A 19,722-nucleotide genomic window follows, 5' to 3' on the forward strand; every position below is an offset into this window, starting at 1 on the left:
AATACAATCTGACAATGTGTGCAACCTCTGCAGAGGGCCAATAGCTTTTCATGGATCGGAAATTAACTTCATTTAATGAGATGTGTGCATGTTCTGGGGTTGTGTGTGGGTGGGTAATAGAAAGAGTGAAAACACAGACGTGTGAGAGGGGAAAAAAAGTAAAATGGAAAGAGTCCTTAAGTAAATATTTATAAGTAGGTGACGAAGAGGAAAAAATGAGTCATGGTCAGAAAAAAAGAGGAAAATGGGAATATATGGAACGGGAGACGGAAGCCAAGACAACAGGAGAGTGACAGAGATCAATAGTGAGAAGTGGGCAGTGTAGGAAAAGAGTGAGCGAGGCTAAAGAGATGAAAGGCTGTCTGCACATTTGTTGCCTAAGCGCAGAATTGAAATTGATCCCAGAGACATGTGTGTCTGTGTTGTGATTGGCATGTCAGGAAGTGGGTTTACAAACATAGAAGTGCACTATTGGCTACACCCGTATGAACTTTGTATGGCCTCTGTATCGGTGTTCTTGCAGGCATATTAGCGAGAGGAAGAGACCGGATCAGACTGATTGATTAAAATGGGAAGAGAAAGAAGAGCATCTGGAGTTTGGTCAGATACTTCTTAATAGGGGTCAAATATTTTCCACTGGCTGTTAATGCTGGGTCACCTTGCAATAGTTTTCCCCTTAACTTACCTTTAAAGGGAAGGAGAAGAAGAAGGACCTGATGTTTGTTGCTTTCAACATGTTAAAGCCCTTTGTGCTGTTAGAAAAAATGTTATTTTGTACATCAATTCAGGATGTGTGCATCTGCATTGCATAAAGATCATATCATAGTCAACATTATATGCAGGGTGTTAGAGTTTTCTAATTCAATAGCGGTACATAAGGGTGGAATATAAAGAAATCAGTAGGTAAGGCAGTGAAAACATACTGGGGTTATTATGAATTGTGTAAATTGCTTTCTGCAATGGAGAACACCTGGTGTTTATAAATGATGAATACTTTTGGAGGCAGATGTTTCACAAAGCCAGTGATTGTTTGGGTAATTATAGTATGGATTTACTGTGAAACACCTGTGTTCACTTATATATATCTCCTTATAAAGCATGTAGTCAGATGCATTACATGTCATTTGTCACCAACCAATAAAACAGGTGCAGCAATATTTCCTCTGCTAATAAAAGGGGAACAAAATGATGTTTTTGTTTCGAGATTTGTTTTCTGTCTCATCTCATCCCACCTTTCACAATCTACGTTCGCCGAAATACTTTATTTTATTTTTATTTCGTGTGATATGTTGAATACTGATCTATTTTATTCAGTTTGTGTTGATCTGATGTGACAGTACGGGTTTGAGCAGATTTAGTGCAGAACTCCTCCTGAGAACATGTTTCTCCAGCTGTGCAGTGATTTAGTTTTCATAAAGCCCACGTGCCCATAGCTGTCACAACATTAAAACCACTGACAGGTGGTTACACCGTCTCTTGAGAAGAATACAGCTGCAGCGACATAAAAAAACAGGTGAAGTGAAAAACCATTGATCATTCTTTAATATTGCAATGGGAAACCTTGACTCCCAGCATTAATATGGAGGTTAATTTGACACACACCACCCAGGGGTTCCCTAGACTTTCTAGTTGTTCATCATTATGACGAGCAGGGTCATAAAAATGAGATCATAATGCTATTTTGTCCCTCATTTTAAATGCCATGTTTTAAAAGCAATAATGGCATGTATTTAATAGTAACTCAATCTAAACAAGTAGGTCTGCATTTATGAGGGCAACCTAAGAAAAATGAAGAAAAGCACAGAACGTACAGTCGCTTCTCATGGCCACAGCACAAGAAGCAGATGAATGATTTTTTTCCGCACTTAGAGCAGTGGCAGTAAAACACCATTGTCACTGTGCCTAAACAGGCAAATATGAAGTAAATGGACTGAAGCTGAGTGTTTGCTTGACTGCAATTAAATTTATCATGGGAGGTTAATTTAGAGAAGATATTTTCTCATAATAGCATAATTTCAGCCAGAATTTAATAGCCAAGTCATCAAAAGTCTAAGTGTGGGTCTTTCTGAACCTGCAGGTGAAAAATATCATAGTTTGAACTCCCTCTGCACTGGAAGACTGCTGCAGCCACACTTACCGGCTGCTTTGCTACCTGTTCAACTGTTCATCAATGCAAATATCTAATCAGCCAACCACATAGTAGCAACTCCATGCATTTAGGCATGTAGACATGGTCAAGACGACCTGCTGAAGTGTAGAATGAAGTGAGAATGGGGAAGAAAGGTGATTTAAGTTACTTTGAACGGGGCTGTTGGAATCAGATAGGCTTGTGGATCTGCTGGGATTTTCCTGCACAGAGTTTGCAGAAAATGATCTGAAAAAGAGGCGATATCCAGTGAGAGGCGCCGCTCAGGGTTAAAATGCTTTGCAGATGCCAGAGGTCACAAGAGCTTGTCTAGACTGTTTCAAGCTGATAGGAAGTCAACAGTAACACTTGAAACACTTTTGTGTTTCACTGGATAGAAGAAACCGTATAGCCCTCAGTCAGTGTTAGGCTATACAGTTTGTTATGATCATGCTGAAAACACTTAGTCTCACGTGTAAATTATTTCATGGCAAAGTAGATCCACCCTCAGCGTTCTAATCCACCACAATGACAGATAGCCTGTACTTTTTTTTTTCTAAACCCACAAAAGTCATTCAAGAATGGATCAAAAAACATAAAGAGTCAAAGGCCTTGTCCTAGCATGCAGACTTTGATGCCTAGTAAACATCTAAAGACACTAAAGGTTTTGCTTCCAATTAATGAAGGTTAATTAAGCCTTTTTGGCAGCGTAAAGAGGACCTGCACAATACATAACTGGCTGATCAAAGAATGAATTCTTCTTTTTTTGTGTACTTCATCTAGGAGTTGCCACAGCAGTTCATCTGGTACCGTCTCAGCCTATCTCTAGCATCCTCTTATGCATATTCTTCTTCACTGCATCTGAAGCTTCGGAATCCTCTGTCCTATATTTGTACTATCCTTCTTCTAGACTACATCTAAACTATTTCACTGTTGCCGCTTTAACTCTGTCTCCAAACCTCTGAATCTGAGCGGTCCTGCTGATGTACTCATGTAAATATGTGGGGGCCACAGTCCAGTGTACACCTAGTTCCGGTCCTAAGCCTGGATAAATGGTGAGGTTTGTATCAGGTTGTGTCAGGTTTGTGGGATCCAGCCAAATCAAACATGTGGAAGATCAAAGTGTGACTTCTATATTGTTGGTATATGTAGGTGTCTAAACCATGTATGTGATACATAGGTAAAACAAATTTCATAACTACTTGGTGTTATTCCAAGTAACACGATTCATACAACTCATCTTTTCAAAACCATAATATAGATTTCTCCATTTCATATAACCCAGCACAGTGTGAGTGCCTTGTATCCAGAAAACATCTGCAGATTTCCTTTCTCTGTGGGTTTCAGAAATGAATTTTTAATGTTTTGCAAAGGTTTAAGACTGCCAGGCATCTTTGTTGCCTGTGTAAACAATTAGTCTCTTTGCACATGCTGTTTTGCTGGTGTTTTCTTTTATATGCAATAACTAGGTAAATGAGAGATAAGAATGTAGATTCAGGACTGGCTCTTAAGGTTCATTTGCATTTTGAAAAAAAGTATTTTTGTATATTAGAACTCCACTTTACTCCTCATTGAATTATTGTAATAACTGTTGGCTGGATTCCTGTGAAATTTTTGCACAGGCGTTTCCGATGTCCACTTGAGCATCCGAGGGATCTTTAAAATTAGTTTTTTCCTGTGAAATAAACATGTTCTGCATGGATGACATTTGATGCCGTTATTCCACAGTGCCCAGATGATATATATCACGATGATAGACAGTCCCCCCCTGACTTTTCCTCTAGTGCCACCACATTTGCAGTCTTGAGTAAAGAGTTGCAGCAGCTAGTAGATTGATTGCCATTAAAATTGCTGCAGACGTTTTTGCTCCTATATTCTGTCTCCTTGTCTTTTCCCTCATGTCTCACTCATGCCTGTTGCTCTCGCCCTCTCTCTTTCTCTGTCTGAAAAAAAGAGCGAGAGAAAGTTATTCTCATTCAGCACCATATTTCACAGTGCAATCACAGGGAATGTGCAATTAACAAGGAAAGCCTTCGGTCAATAGCACATTGTGTGTATTCATACACCTTGTCTATCCTCCTCTCATCCCTCCACACCCTCGAACTCCTTCCCTCCATTTCTCCAGTGGCTTCTCTTCAGCTGACTACTTTCTCCACTCTCCACCTCCTTGTTTAAGCCAATCTCATCATCACATAAGCTCCTTGCTTCCTCTCCTTCCCTCCTAATCTTGCGAATCATTTCTTATTTAACCACATCTCATCGTCCCTTACCATCATCATTACCACCCCCTCCCCATCTCTTTCCTGTTTTCCTACCACTCCCCCTCCCACCAGCCCGCACGCTCACCACACAGCTTTCATCATTATCATCACCACCTCCTCCCAATCTGTTTACTCTCCCCACCCACACTCCCTCTCCACCTAACAACCCCCCGCTCCTCAGTAACTCAGTTGAATCCTAATTCACAAGTTCCTTTCTACTGCGTTGCTACACCTATTTTCCATTTTCTCCCCAGTGTTGGTGCAAATAGCTCAGAAACTGAAAATGTGGCGATTTCCCCTCAACAGCTTCATGCCACGGTGTCGATGAAGTCATTCTCCTGTTCATTATCAGTGGAGTCAGTTCAAAGATGCTCTCTTAGTGACAGCATCAAGAAAGCACTGGCTGTTTGGTTCATAGTTACAAATTAACCCAAATTCCTCCACTTCCTTTTAATATGCCCTGTGCTGCACCTTGGTGGACTTTTCCCTCTGACCTATTTTGGGATAGCGGCCTCATCCGAATCAAGATAATTCCCTATTCCCTGCCAGCGTTCCTCTGTCCTGTCTGTCCTGCAATGTTACTCAATAATTCATCATTATGTTATGTTCTGCCTACTCCTTTTCAAACAAATAATGGAATGATATTTTGTAATGATTGTGAAGGCACATGTTTGAAATGTTTGAAATAAAAATGAACTGAACTGAAATGTTTCTTTTGGACTCACAGGATGATTAATATTATCCATCTTCCTTCTGACCTTTGATGACAAAATGTTTCATATTCACATTATTAAATCAGAGTGTGATGTTTCAACATGTTCTGAGAGCTATAATAACCAACTCAGCAAGATGTCCACATTTACGCACAATTACGAGTAGGTATGCATTATGGTTGTCTCTGCAAGTAATGCTCGAATGCTTGTATGCTGCAATAATACAAAGTTTTCTGTTCTTTCCATTTGCCGACGCTGCATGAATCTACCCTTTAATAATGCAAGTTTTACTTCAGGGATTGTGCATATTGATTGGTGTTATAAATTTGATCTATTTATCAGCCCTAGATACATTTAGATTTCATGCCTAGCCATCATTTTCAGTCACTTAAAGCTACAACTTTAATTATTGCCGCCTTCAAGCCAACAATTAATAATAACCTGGATAAAGACGAAACCTGTAGGGCATAAATAATTTGACATGGAGTGCCAGAGCAGGACTTCGATCTTGGTGCAGTAACTTTTTTTCCTTTAGCTAATTAAGGATTTTATATCTTATTTAAAATCAGCAGGTGTCTTCAAGGTTGATAAGTCACCAAGGACTCATTTTATCGCTGGAAGAAAAAGGAAATGCAGTAGTGGAGACATGGAGCTGAAGTTTTAGTCAGGAAGCCATTTGTTGAGAATATGCTGGAATCACCAGCAACTTCTCTTCAGCTATCTCTTTCCGCAGAGCTCCTGTCCTCTAACACTTTCCTTTTTAATTTGACCCCTTTTCCACTTTCACCTGATCTTCTTCTTAAATCCCTCATCACAGTTGTCTGTGTTTCCTGACCTCTGAGTTCCTTCATTTGTTCTAGTGTAACATCCTACTTAATCTTTGTCTAAAATTCTTTTGATTTTCTTCTCTGCTCATGTTTCTGTCTTGGCACCTCCCTGTGCTCTGTATTCTCTCCCCTCTTCTGTCATTCCCTCTAAAAGACTTCGTGTTTGACTTTTAGTTCTCTTAGGAGAACAGGTGTGTTCTCTATTAGCTCACAGTTACACACACACACACACACACACACACACACACACACACACACACACACACACACACACACACACACACACACACACAGAGGCATATACAGACGGATCTGAATAAGCAGCACAGAGCACACAATCCTCTGAACATGGGGCCTTGTATTTGATAGGGAAGATACTTGAAGACAACTCGGGTATGGCAGAGCACTGCAAAGTAGTTCCATATTTCTCATACGAATGAGATGCGTTAAAACTTTTGCCGTCAAGTTGAATAAATATAGTGGCTCACCTTGGACCTGCGCTCATTAAAATTTGCTGGTTTTCATAACCTGTGGGGACTCAAGTTGAGTCAATTAAGGTTCTCCTCTGTTGACCCTGCCTCAGTAAGACACACTGTGTGTACCTACTGCTTCTCTGGGTGATTTAAATATAATAGGAGAAGGCTTTTAAAAATGGTACATAGGCATGCTGCAGTAGTGCTTTTGACATTTGGGTAACCATTGCAAATAGGTCCCACAGCCCCGCTTGTACAGCAAAATCAGGTGAAAATAACGCAATTTAAAATGCAGTGATTTGTGATTTGGAAACACAATAACTCCTCAGTCATACTTAAAGGTCTCTGGTCTACAGGCTAAAAGAAAATGCCATGACAACTGCCATTATGTGCTAAGACAGGTAGCATCCCATAATTAAGGTCAACAGTTATTTGTTTAAAAGGTTATCTTTCTACTCATTCTTTATGCCAAAATGTCAGCATTTAGTGTTTCCAGTTTCTTTTTTTGCTCCAGTTTTTCCTTTTCTCATTTTTATATTGTTGCAAATCAAACCAATTTGAATTCAGGACTTTTTAAAACAGCACTTGATCAAAAAGCCAAACTCTTCAGTTTTAGATTCCCACTAAGATGGGTAGCGTTGACCTAGCATGGTTTTAGGTAGAAGAAATAACCCTGCCATCTTGTGACCGTGTAGCAATAAGATGTTGCCTTGGATACCGGCTGGTCTCTTAAATACTAAACTATTAGACGAGAAGATAAATGATTAGACACAACATCATAATTTGATAGTGCTCAGCGTGTGGCTATGCTTGGCTATGTATGTCAGTGAGGCCAAATGTCCCTCTACAGCTTACATCCTCATCCACCTGTTGCTCAAACCTCATATTTGCAAAGCCCAGGAATTGTTCTTCTGGGTGTTCTTGAAGGAAATTCAGAGCAGATGATCCCACTCTGCGTCAGTAATGTTTCCATCCATCCATCCATCCCTTATGGTGCAGAGACATGAATTATAACTAGTACCTGCTACCTGACGGAGGTACTGTTGTTAGGATACAAATGTAAAACTACAGTATGTACCTAGTGTTAAAATTGGAACACAAGACTATAAATAGCAGATACTTCTTTTCTGTTGTTGAGCTGCTCGATGGTGATTACAGAAGGATCTGAACGCCCCCCCAAACCTCTCCCTCGCTGTCTTCTAATGTTTGATCAAGGGTACTTCAGAGTGCTTTTTTTGTTCCCTTGGTTATTTTGCTTGATGAAATTGAATGTTTGGTGTACTTCTACTAATATAGTCAAAAATGTTCAAAGCATTCTTAAAAGATAGATTTAGTTGGATAAAAAGATTTTTTAAAGTCTGAAGTAAATAGTTTATTTCTTTATTGTTTTGGCAGAGGATGATCTGATGCGATGACTGTATGACTGAATGTAAAGTGAAAACTAGTCCAGTTGCAACACTTGATTTTAAATATAATTTACCACGCTATTTATTAACTGGGGAAAAAAGATTTAATTGTTAAACCTTTATGCTTTTATGAGTCTGTCTGTTAATACTGATCTAATGCGTGGGACATTTTTAACACAAAAGGGAAGAAAACACTGTGTGATGAAATTTGACTGACTCATGCTCAGTTATCCTGTGAATCATCTAGCAGCTCTAAACAGATTTTGGTGCTGATTGTGGCTCCTGCTGTTGCTCAGAGACTTTCGAAGACCCATTTGAAGTGGAGTGCTGTTTTACCAAAAGTTGAAATATTTCAACTTCTGGCCCTCTGTGGTCTGAGCTCAAAAACCCTGCTAAACTCTAAAGCTGCTGGAGACACAACAGTGCTTCTTTGCCACTGAAGAAGAGAAGAGCAGAAAACAAAGGTCTCCAGTGGAAATACAGGCTTTGTGCCTCTGGGAACTTTAAAGGAAGTGATTGTAAAAACAATGCTTGTGCCTTTGATTAGTGCCTACTCTTTATGTTCCATGCTGTAATTATCCATGTATGTTATCATTACTACAGTGAGCAGCCGCCCTGTCTTTGTAAAGTTAGTGCATATTTACCCCTGTCTGAGCTTGAGTAGATGCACCTCCTTTTTTAACATCTAATGTAAGAGGAAAAACAATAATGTGTGCTATTTTAAAATAGATGAATACGGTGGAAAAACTGGCAGACCTCATACGAAAAGTTGCAAACACAATTATCAAAGCAACCAATCCTTTTTTTTTTTAAAGAGTCATTAAAGAAGAATGCAGTTTAGATCTAGATGTTCTTTGAGTTTTTGCATAATGAGGTCAAAAATAAAGGAGCAATGAATACATCTGCAGTGAGAGGTGATATTTTCTTCTTTTGTGTGTGTGTTTGCAGATAACATCAGCGAGACATTAGTTTGAAATGCAGTTCATTTCTACTCTGACTCACAGGTTAGCAGCTCCTCATAGGACAAATGAGGGGACCTGTTTTTCTCCTCTTTTGTTAGTTCACAGTAAAATAAATAAACGCGAGACCTTCAGTGGTTTAATTAGCTGTTAGTGCAAATGTGTTTGTAGAGAAAGCGTTTATGCTTTTTGTTCTAAACCTACAGCCATAAAGCTCTCGAGTCAAATCTCCAACTTGATCCTGTTTATTCTTGGCTGCACCACATGCCCAACTGCATTACTGCTGTAACCATAATTACAGCCTTGGCCCCATTAAAGCTTTTAAAATGAGAGGTATCCTTCAGAGCGGTAAAATGTGGGATTCTATGATCCTTGATTTCTTTCATTGATGGAAAAACATGTTCCAACAGTAACTTCTGTGTCTCTGAGATTAGAAATATCTCAGATTTGAACCCAGTTGGAGTGAAAGTGATGGCCATCGTAGACCTGACTGATTCATTCTGCACAGGTTCATATTCAGCTGCGTATCTGCACTTAAACTTCAGTGGCTTGCACTTTCCCTCTGCTCTCTAGTCATTTTCTCCTGCAGTTTAATTTTCAGCAGCAGATGGCAGCCTGACTACACTGAGCTATAAACAGGAGCTCTCCATAGTGCTGAATGGTGCATGGTGCTGATGGTATCCTTAGTGCCCATCTATTCATCTGTGTGTTTGTCTTTCTATGTATCTCTCTGTCTTTCTGTCTGTCTGTCTGTATTTCAGATCTGCCTTTTTGCCTCTCTGTGTCTGCCTGTTGGTTGAAGTGCAGCAGAAGATGTGTGTTTGTGTCAAACGACCCTCTTGTCAAGGTTGAAAATGACAGTCTTTTTAGGAGCGTATGCTGTTATGAAGCCTCCCACTAGTGGATGTAAAAAATGTTTTTATAAATATATATAAAATGACTAAACTAGCCCAATGCACAGAGAGCTACCAGCTTGATGGATGACTCACAGTAATGCTGTGAAATAGCTCAACCCACACACACACATCCACTCACTGAAACACACTCACTAAAGCATGTAGCACAACAGCCGAGCACGCACGTACTGTATAAACCCGTGTGAAAGCACATGATTCTGGCATGCAGATATGCACACACAGGATGTGATGTCAGTGTTTAGGTGGTTCACTGTCTGTACAGGAAGGAATGCAGCGTTTGTGTCAGACAGGACAAAATGCATTATGAAAAATATCTGAAGAAGCAGACAACAAGCTGCCGTAGCCGACAAATCCCTGTAGCATGTGGTCAAAGGACCCACGGGAGTTGCTCTGGGGGCCTACAGCAAAATGAGGATTAGTTTGAATTCAGTTGTTTTTTAAATTATTTAGCAGCTAGATGCACAAGTTGCTTACTGATTAATCGCTAATACACATTTATTAGCAATAAAATGTTCCTTACTAGATTTGTTTATGGATCTCTGTTCCTGACTTGGGTGAATTATCCCTTACTGACTGTTTCAAGATAACCGACAGCATAAAATCAAAGCTTATTTGGCTGCTCCCTTATTTGCAAGGGTTCACCACAGTGGGTGGATCCACATATTTTATTTGGCACAACTTTTTTTCCCCGGCAAATGTGAACAACAGCAATAATCACAAGAAATAATCCACAAAAACAAACATAATGTAATATATTTACAAAAAAAACAGAACCCTTCTTATAGAGGATGCCATTAAGAACATCTTAAGGCCTTAGTGGGTGATTGGCTTCATAGCTGCCACAATTCATCTGAATCCCAGAAAATCTCTAAGAAAACTGAGTGATGTCACTAAAGCTATGTCAGTTTTCAGTGCATTTACTTTGGGAAACCCACTCACAAGCTTCTCTTTTCATAGTGTGAAAGTATTGGGTGACACCTGCTGTGAAATACTGTAATGGGACAAATTTGGAGTGACGTGCATTTGCCTTCAAATGTTCCCGTGTGTTGGTCGTGTCTGTGGCTCAGCGGGCTAAGTCGCCACGTCGTGTTTGGAGCGTTGTAATCTTGTTAGTCTGATCCTCTGTACATGCCACCGGGGACCGGGGATCAATAACTGGCTCGTGGCTCCATTTGGGGTACACACACCATACACACATTCACTCTTAAAGATGAGAGGATCAGAGTGGTGTTTAATGCGACACTGAGACTGATTAACAAGAAGTAGAGTGAAATTATTTTTTGTGAGTTTAACATCGGGTGACCTTCTCATAGTCTGGAAGCACATAGTCTGGAAATGTGATTGAAAATATGCAGCAGGTATTTTCATGTGTGTGTGTGACTTTGGTAGGCCGGCCAAGAGCATTACCTCTCTTTAGCGCCACCACTCTCCCCCTTTATTCCTCCCTAACAGTCGTTTTTAGTTTTTCAGTTTTCTTTAACAGCTCTACATCAGCGTCTCATTTTTAAAACTTCTTTTTCCCCCCATTCCTGTCAGCTTTCCTTGAGCAACCGTCACTTCAACTCTGTCTTTATATTGCTTGTGTCTTTCCTCAGCCTGCCCACATTTCCAATCCCCTTCCTTCACTTAAGTCTTATTGGCTATTTAACCCCACTTGGCTCTTTAACTTACCTTTCCTGCTTTGTTTCCTCTTCCCCAACCTGTCCTTTTTTTAAAATCTGTGTCACCTTCCTTTCCCTTTCCTCTTCACTTGTCTTTTCGTTTCTCTGTCTTTCTGTCTGATCTTTCTTCTCCCTCCATTTGCTAAAATCCATCTTTACTTGTCTTGTCTTTTTTTCCTCCCACTCTTTCTCACTTCCTGCATCTATTATGCCTCCCTCCTCTCTAAATTCCTCTACCCAGCCACCCCCCAACACCATCTTTTCTTTGGCCTCCTTCTCTTTCACCCCCTGTCACTCTTATCCTCCAATTCTTCTCTGTTTTCCCCTCTCTCCTGACTTCTGCTCGCCAGACCTCTACAGTTCTCCAATCATTTTATTCACACTTCTCTTTCTGTCCTTCCTTTAATTCCTTTTCCTTCTCGCCTTCTCTTATGACTTCCTTTATTTCTTGCTCCAGCTCTGTTCCGTCATTGTGCTTTTATCCTCCGTTTTTCCCTTTTCACGCTTTCTTCCACACTTCAATTTTCCTGAAATTTCTGTCCGCCACCTCTTTCCTGCCAGTCTATCCTCTCTCCTTCAAACCTTTCCCCTTCTTTTTCCATTACTTTCCCTCTTTCTTTACTTGCTTCCCCCTTTCCTCTCATCCCCTCATCCCTCTCTTCACCTGCTTACCTCCTTTCTTCCGTTTCCAGTGGCTCGTTCTTTCTTCATCTTTCCTTCCTCCCCTCCTCCTCCACAATCACCCACTTTTACCGTCTCTCTTTTACTTCCTCAACTAACCCGTCTGTCGTACTCTTACTCTGCCTCTCTCTCCCATGCTCTCTCTCGCTCTCCCCCTCTCTCTCCCCCCTTTCTCAGTCGTCGCTCGCTCGCTGTGCTGTGCGGACCTACCGACCATCTCTCTCCTCTCTTTCCCTAAATCTCTTCATCTCTCTGTCTCTCTCCTCCGGTCCTCCGGTCTCTGCTATGACAGCTCACACCAGCGGCGTGTTGCCCGATCTCAGACCATCAACCCGTCACCGGTTGTCCTGTCCAAACGTTAACATGGACATGTGTGTGGGGGATATTCGTGATTGATCTTCGGGTATTTTTTTTTAATATATAAAAACGAAAGAATAAGGAGGAGGGGGGCGGCCGTCCTCTTTTACCCCCCTCCGCTTCCTTCAGTCAAGTAGAGCGGCAAGGTGGGGAGAGGGCTTTAAAATTAAGCCAGCTTGGATTTATTTAATAGCAAAATGACGGATTTAGGAACGCCAGAGATGCTGCTGATGTGGAGGAGGCTGAACGTGAAGAAAACGGGAAGGCTGAGACGCGACCTCCCGCTTCTCCTCCTGCTGGGGCTTCTCTTGGGGGATTTCTCCTCGTCCAAGGGTGAGTTTTGGAGGTTTTCAAATCGCCTGCGTGTTTGCGTGCGCAGGCATGCATATGCGCGCGCGTGTGCCGGAGGATCACAGTGTTCGCAGGTTGGACTTTGCGTGTGCGCGCGCAGGCGAGAGTGAGGGACAGAAAGGTAATGCATGCAGTTTCGCTGCTGCAGACAGCGTTGGTGTGAGTGTGTGCAGGAGAGTTTCGCGTGTGCGTGCGTGCGCGCACGCTCTCAGCTCCGGGCATTGCGTGCATGCGTCCTTTTTGTGCGTGCGTGTTTGAGATACTAAGATGGACAGAGAGACTGTAAAAGAGGGAGTGAGAGCTATATCCTATATGCAAGCACGGGGAGTTAAGAGAGTGCGTGTGCGCGTGAGAGAAGAGAGCGTGCAGCGGCCAAGTTGGACACAATATTTCATCTGGGGAGTGTAGGCATGCTCGTTTTCAGGCCTCTGTGCTGTCCAGATAACCTCCTCTAAGTAAATGAAGTGACTAAAATTTTGCATTTGAAGCAGTTAAAAGTCCTGTTTGGTGACACAGCTCAGCAACCAACTCAGTTTACAGTCTACGAATAACCAGAGAGAGATTTTCATGTGGAGGGCATGAAGAGGGGAAATCCCATGCTCATAGTTGAACGTGATTTTGTGGAGTCGAACTCACACAGAGGAGCAGTTTTCTCAAAGGCCGTGGAGTCTGATGGTATAACAGGGGATTGATGCTTCATGTCAGCAGCCCAGCATGTCTCTTTTTATTTGGGGGGAGGGGGGCTGTGGCCAAGAGTTTCCTGGTGCCACAGATAGATGAAGACAGAAAAAAGTGTTAACATTCGTTTCTCTGTTACTCAGGTCATCAATAGCTTCTCTGTGTATGCTTCTCCTCCCTCTCTTCCTCGGTGCTGGTCCTCTCTGTATTTTGTTCCCAAACTCCCCTTCTCACGCATGGACCCATCAGATCTTCCCCCCTCTGATGTAGATCTCCAGCTGTGCTAGAATTCTTGATAAATGTATATGTGTGCAAGTAAGCTTGTTTTGTTCTTGTGTAAGCTGTGTTTTCCCTTAACTCTGATCTGCTCTGGATGTTTAATACTGTGCATTATATTGAGGGTGTGTGCGTGTGTGTTTTGGTGGTTGTATGTTTATCCATCTGTATTCTGCCATAAACACAGGCCATCAACCCAGAATAAAAAGCGATTTGAGTAAATGTAAGACAGCGTGCGATTTGTGTATGTTGATAAATATGATGGATGTGTTTTTAAGCTGTTTATGATTATCACCTGTGATTTATCTTTCGTCCCGATCTGTGCGTGTCTGTGCGTTTGATGCCGTGTTTATCATCCTTGAAGTCTCTACATCTCTGCATCTCTCTTTGATTATGTTACTCAATTTAAAGAAAGCGTTACATGATAGACTCAATGAAGCCTTTTGGTTGCTGAAGAGTTAATCACACAGAAATACAATGAGAAAATTAAAGGGCATACAGACATCTGGAAAGACAGACGGAGGGGTGGCAATAATTTATTTCGTCAAACCTCAAACCCCAGATGGTTGCCACCCTTTTAAATGTGATGTCGCACTTTAAATTCCAACACAACTAATAATTGATTGTCTGGAAATGTCATGTAAAAATATCATAAAAAGTCAGATATGACTGCAGCTGAAAGAAAAAAAAAGCCCAGGTGAAGAACATGTTTCTTTAAATAGTCCTCAAGCTTTTTATGATGCTTGTGATTTGTTTCATTATTATATTTTCAAAGTAATTTAGGAAAATGTTACCTAGAATCTCAGTCCCTGTCATTCAGTGATATTTGGTGTTCTACTCATAATTGCCCCATAATTTATTCTTGTATTCACGACTCCTATTTATTATGATTATTATCACAATTATTATTGTTGTAGTTGTTTTTGCTAGCAGGCTCAATTTTTTTTAACAAATATAGTCGAGATCAAAGCAACTTTTAACTGGCCGAAATATTCTATAAATACATTCTCATTATTAGGTTTAGTCTGTCAGTAAGATTAAATTTGAACATCGAAATTTGCATTTGAAGAACATCAGTTAATGATTAAATAAAATAAATATTATTCTAACTGTGTATCAACATTGTGTTTATTGGAAGCCACATCTTTTTTTGCGAAATGTCCAGTTTAATTATTCACTGTCATTACATTACATTCACTCGCCAAGTTACGTTTCCTTCATCAGAAGCTCAAGCAGGAATAAAGATAAATAAAAAATAAACTCAGCCTTTTCATCAACAGGTTGTTATAGCCAAGAAACGTCCAAATGTCCAACTGTGATGATAATTCCCATAAAACCCAGCTACTGCTTATATAATTGATATATTGTTAACGACACTCTACAGGGGACTGTACAAAAGACATTTTTGGCACACTCTCACAAACACACGCACACACGCACACACTACTGAGAATAACATGTCTGAGAACTTCATTTTAGACTCCCACTGGGACTATGAAGCACTTGTTTAATCACTCGCGCACACACTTATACTCTTAAAGGAGCACACACACACACCGACACACACGCCGACACACACACGCAGACTCCGACACATAGGACATTCCAGTGACTTATTTCTGCTCCCCTTTCAAAGTGAGAACTGGTTAAATGTCTGTGTTTTTTGAAGCTTTTTAATGTTTATCAGGACATTTAGCCCCAAATACACGTACTGACACATCCACACTCAGACACACAAATGAAAGTATATGCGCACGGTGACAATTAGCTGACATTGAATCAATGCCAAACAACAAGATATTGGAACTAGCTGTCTGTCCCCCTGCTTGGCATACTAATATCCCACACGGGAAATGCACAAATGGAGACACACACACACACACACACACACACACACACACACACACACACACACACACACACACACACACACACACACACACACACACATATACTGTGAGAAGGTAGCTAATTAAAATAGAGCTATCTGCACAATCCACATTCACTTTAGAAACAGCAAACCGAGGGAATTAGATGTATAGAAAAAGTGTGAAACCTCTTGCAGTGAAAATCCAGAAAGCATGAGAAAATGTGAAAGAAGAAGTGGGTGTATATGTCAGACGCCATTTAATATGATGTTAACAGTATTTTAGAAGACTTGAGCATGGAGTTCTTTATTTTTTAACCTTGGGGACACGGACGTGCTTGTGGTAAATGTTTCTAAAGCAAGGTCCACTTACTTAGCTGTTCCTAAATCTTTCATTCATGGCCTACATCATCTTCAGTGAATAAATTTTGCTCAGGTGTCAGCCCTGGCTAATGATTTCTCTCCATATGCAACCACCTGTTATCTCATTACTGAGGCATAAGGGTATGACATAAAGATGTGCGGAATAGTTAAATAAGTGAAACTAATGTTTGTAATGTTTATCACATGCATTTATGATGCATGTAAATGGAAGGAGTGTGTTAATATATGAAATGTTGGCATAATGGAATACGACTGTGTAGGAGAAATTGAGAAGTTACATTTTTCAATTGTTTATATAAAGCTATTTTAAAGTGTTTAAATATAAGCATTTGTCTTCTGCCTATGATTGATAAATACAGTGAGTTAAAATAAATTGTTACTTATTTTGCCTGGAAAGTAGGTTTCCCTTTTAGGACGAATGCAAAATCAAAGGTTATATATTGAAATCCAGTAGAGTTGAAATGCTCTGAGCTTGTGTCTCTGTGCTTGTGCTGTTCATTATAAAAAAACTAAGCACCACCCTACCAAATTTTGGCTTTTTGATATACTTGGATAAGAAATGATTTGAAACAGTCTGAATAAAAGTAATAAAACAACCCATCAAGAAAAACATTGCTTTTTCAATTATTTATTTAGCAAAAATATGAATCGATGTAATTTAGTCTGTGTGGAAAAGTAGGTACACTCATGGCTTCAGAAGCTATTGTCCTCTGTAATCGAAATAACTTCTTTTTGCTGCTTTGTCCACCAGTTCCTGACATCGGCTCTCTGGATTTGTGTCCACTCTTAAGCTGAAAGATATTTGAGGGTTTTCTTGTATGTACTGTAATCTGACAAATATTTCCATTACAGTTTTCCATCACTTCTTCTCCTGAAAAGCTTTGCTCTGTTACTGTGGCTAAACAAACACCTTTGATTCATCTGTTCAGAACACATTATTTCAAGGTCCAGTGACTTAATTTATAAAATCCTGTGTGGAAGCCATATCAGATGTATACAAGCACACAAAAACTGAAAATGGTCTGCGTCATACATTAATCAGATTTATAAAACCATGTGTACATACACCTGTTGGCTTTTTTAATCACAGTTCACAACCATAAATGTTCAGCGCATTTCAGTAATGTCAATAGATGCTATTCCTCCATTTATTTACTGCATCCATTATCCGTTAATATGGATGACTTGTTGCTGTACTTATATATTTGCATCTATCAAACTGGTCACTTAACAACTTGCCAAAACAAGCGTATAGTTTCCCCACTCTGAGATATTTATTGAAAATTAAACTGTTACAGTGACAGTGGCTCATATTATTGCCACGAGTGATAATGAGCATATAGAACGTAATGATTTTCTGAGAATAATTGGTCATAAATTCCAACCGTTTGTGGCAGAGAGCTGCCCCTCCCTGAGGTCTCTTCCTGTCAAAAGGGAGTTTTTCCTTCCCACTATCACCAAGTGCTTGCTGAGAGGGGTTAATTTGATTGTTTTTTGTTTTTCCTGTATTCTTGTATGGGCTTTATTTTCAATATAAAGCAATTTGAGGTCTGCTGTGGTTTGGTGCTCTATGAATAAGATTGAATTGAACATGTATAGTATACTATATAAAATCTGTGCCTTTCATACTATTTTTTTATTTTTTTCCCCCTTACTTCTCTCAGTACTTGGTGAACTCCTTCCTACTCCCTTTCCTGTTCTGGTCCACTTTCCAACTGATCAGCATTCAAACTGTACAAACTGTCATCCCCACCAGGTTACGCACTGTTGGTTTTTTGAAGGACTAACCACCACACCACCGTGCTGCCCACAAATAATAACTCTGCTGGTTTTAATGCTAGTGATAAAGTGAATCCAAGTGAGATATGCTTGGATTCACTTTATCACTTGGATTAAGTGATCTGCAGTAAAATTAAATGTATGAGTTGACAGATCATTATAGGTAAAGTGATTCAATATTTTTTACAGTCACTCTTGAATTTATGACCTCACTATATGCATTATCAAATTTCCCTTTCTCCTAAATGTTTGTGATAATGAGTCACACAAGTGAGCACATTGTTCTTTTAAGTTTATCTTTATGGATGGGATGTTGCATATATCTCTATCAGGCCCCATTCTGTGCATGTGAAACTTTATTATAAGTGGGGGCACTAGTCTTTGCCTGTGCCAGGAATCTATAGCTTTGCTTTAATGATGCGTGTGGGCAGCATGTGCTTTTTCCTGACACACCCACCTTTCAGGTAAATTTGTGCATCCCCTTCCGAGAGACTTCAAATTTTATTTTCCACTCACTGGGGTTTCCTGTGATTTCTTGCACAATGAAAGGATTTATTATTTTATTTCTTCCCTTGGATGTTGAACCATCTTTTCTGAAGGCCTTAAAGTAGCACATCAAGAGAACACCAGACCCTGGATGTCAGAGGTTTGAATAGGTCAGCTTCCACCTGCTACCACCTAAGACATTTTTAAAGCTCCACCCACATGTGAAGCAATTTGTTTGTTGCACATTGCTTTGTAGTTGCAGTTGGTCCTGCTGAAGATTCCAGTCACTGAATTATGAAAATAAATGAAATTTGTAATAACATAAAAATAAAATGGTAGTTTTACGTGCTGCTGCTTTGCACATACTGAATTTATTCATAGACACTATCCAAAAATGATCAGAGGTTTGTTTATGTAAAAATGTAACAATTTCCATGAGATGCACTGTTTTCGCTCGTGACAGGAGTTTGTATTGTACATTTGCATGCATATCTTTATAATTTACTGCTTCATTTGCAAGAGAAGTACTGGAACAATTATTACATCCCACTATGCTTGCGTAATAAATAATAAAAAGCTACACACACACACACACACACACACACACACACACACACACACACACACACACACACACACACACACACACACACACGTGTTCAGGTGTTCTCTGGTGTTTGTTTTGTAATTGATTCCCCTCAGTTACACTAACACACATTTCAAATAATCTGAGCTTGAGACACTGCAGAAGAGACCCTTTACGTGTCGGTGCACCTGCAACAGACAGAGTGAGACAACTCATTGAGTGCTGATGATTTTCAGGTACTTAAGAGTCCTTCTAGATGTCCGGAGAGACCAGAGAATGCACACACACACACACACACACACACACACACACACACACACACACACACACACACACACACACACACACACACACACACGCTTCAATACAGTTAACTACTGAGTACACACTTCAGTGGAGAGGAACGAGGTGGCGTGTGTGTGAGAGAGAGTGAGGCATACAGAGAGATGTAACAAATACTGAAATCTGAAATTTAAATATGCATATTTATGTGCGTGTAGAACATATAAAGGGAAAAACAATAGAAGGCGCTACTGGGTCACAACAGTTAATTATTGGCTAACATACACAATAGATGTTAAATATATATGGGCCATTATCCTTGTTATGTTGGAAAGAAAAAGTCTTTCCTTTTTAGCAATCCATCCTGGTTTGAGCAAAACGAGCAAGTAATCTGTCTTTATAGTGTTCAAATGACAGAACTTTTAACAGAGCCATGGCCTACATACAGTACACTAATACAGGGGGGAGAGGGCAGTGAGAGAAAGACTAAGAGTGGAAATGAGAATGCATATGAAGACAGAGAGAGAGAGAGATAAGTTAAGGAAAAAGCAGAGAGCAGAACAAGTGTGTGAGAGATTGGAACAGAGAGGAACAGGAGGCGGTGCTATGCTATGCAGGGGGAGACAAAGTGAAAGAGAAAATGAAAATGTATT

The 19,722-nt window shown here is 40.2% G+C and overlaps 1 protein-coding gene across 1 annotated transcript in view; it reads left to right on the top strand.

Annotated features, from left to right (window-relative positions):
* Positions 1 to 12,250: 12,250 nt before the first annotated feature.
* Positions 12,251 to 19,722, top strand: part of LOC101487496 (CUB and sushi domain-containing protein 1) — a 457,578-nt gene continuing 450,106 nt past the window's right edge. Inside the window, exon 1 of the mRNA XM_024803309.2 lies at positions 12,251 to 12,713. Within this exon, the coding sequence (XP_024659077.2) occupies positions 12,578 to 12,713 (136 nt within the window). The 5' untranslated portion in view covers positions 12,251 to 12,577. The remainder of the gene's footprint in view (positions 12,714 to 19,722) is intronic.

Source organism: Maylandia zebra, linkage group LG1 (genome assembly GCF_041146795.1).
Source record: "Maylandia zebra isolate NMK-2024a linkage group LG1, Mzebra_GT3a, whole genome shotgun sequence".
NCBI lineage: Eukaryota > Metazoa > Chordata > Actinopteri > Cichliformes > Cichlidae > Maylandia > Maylandia zebra.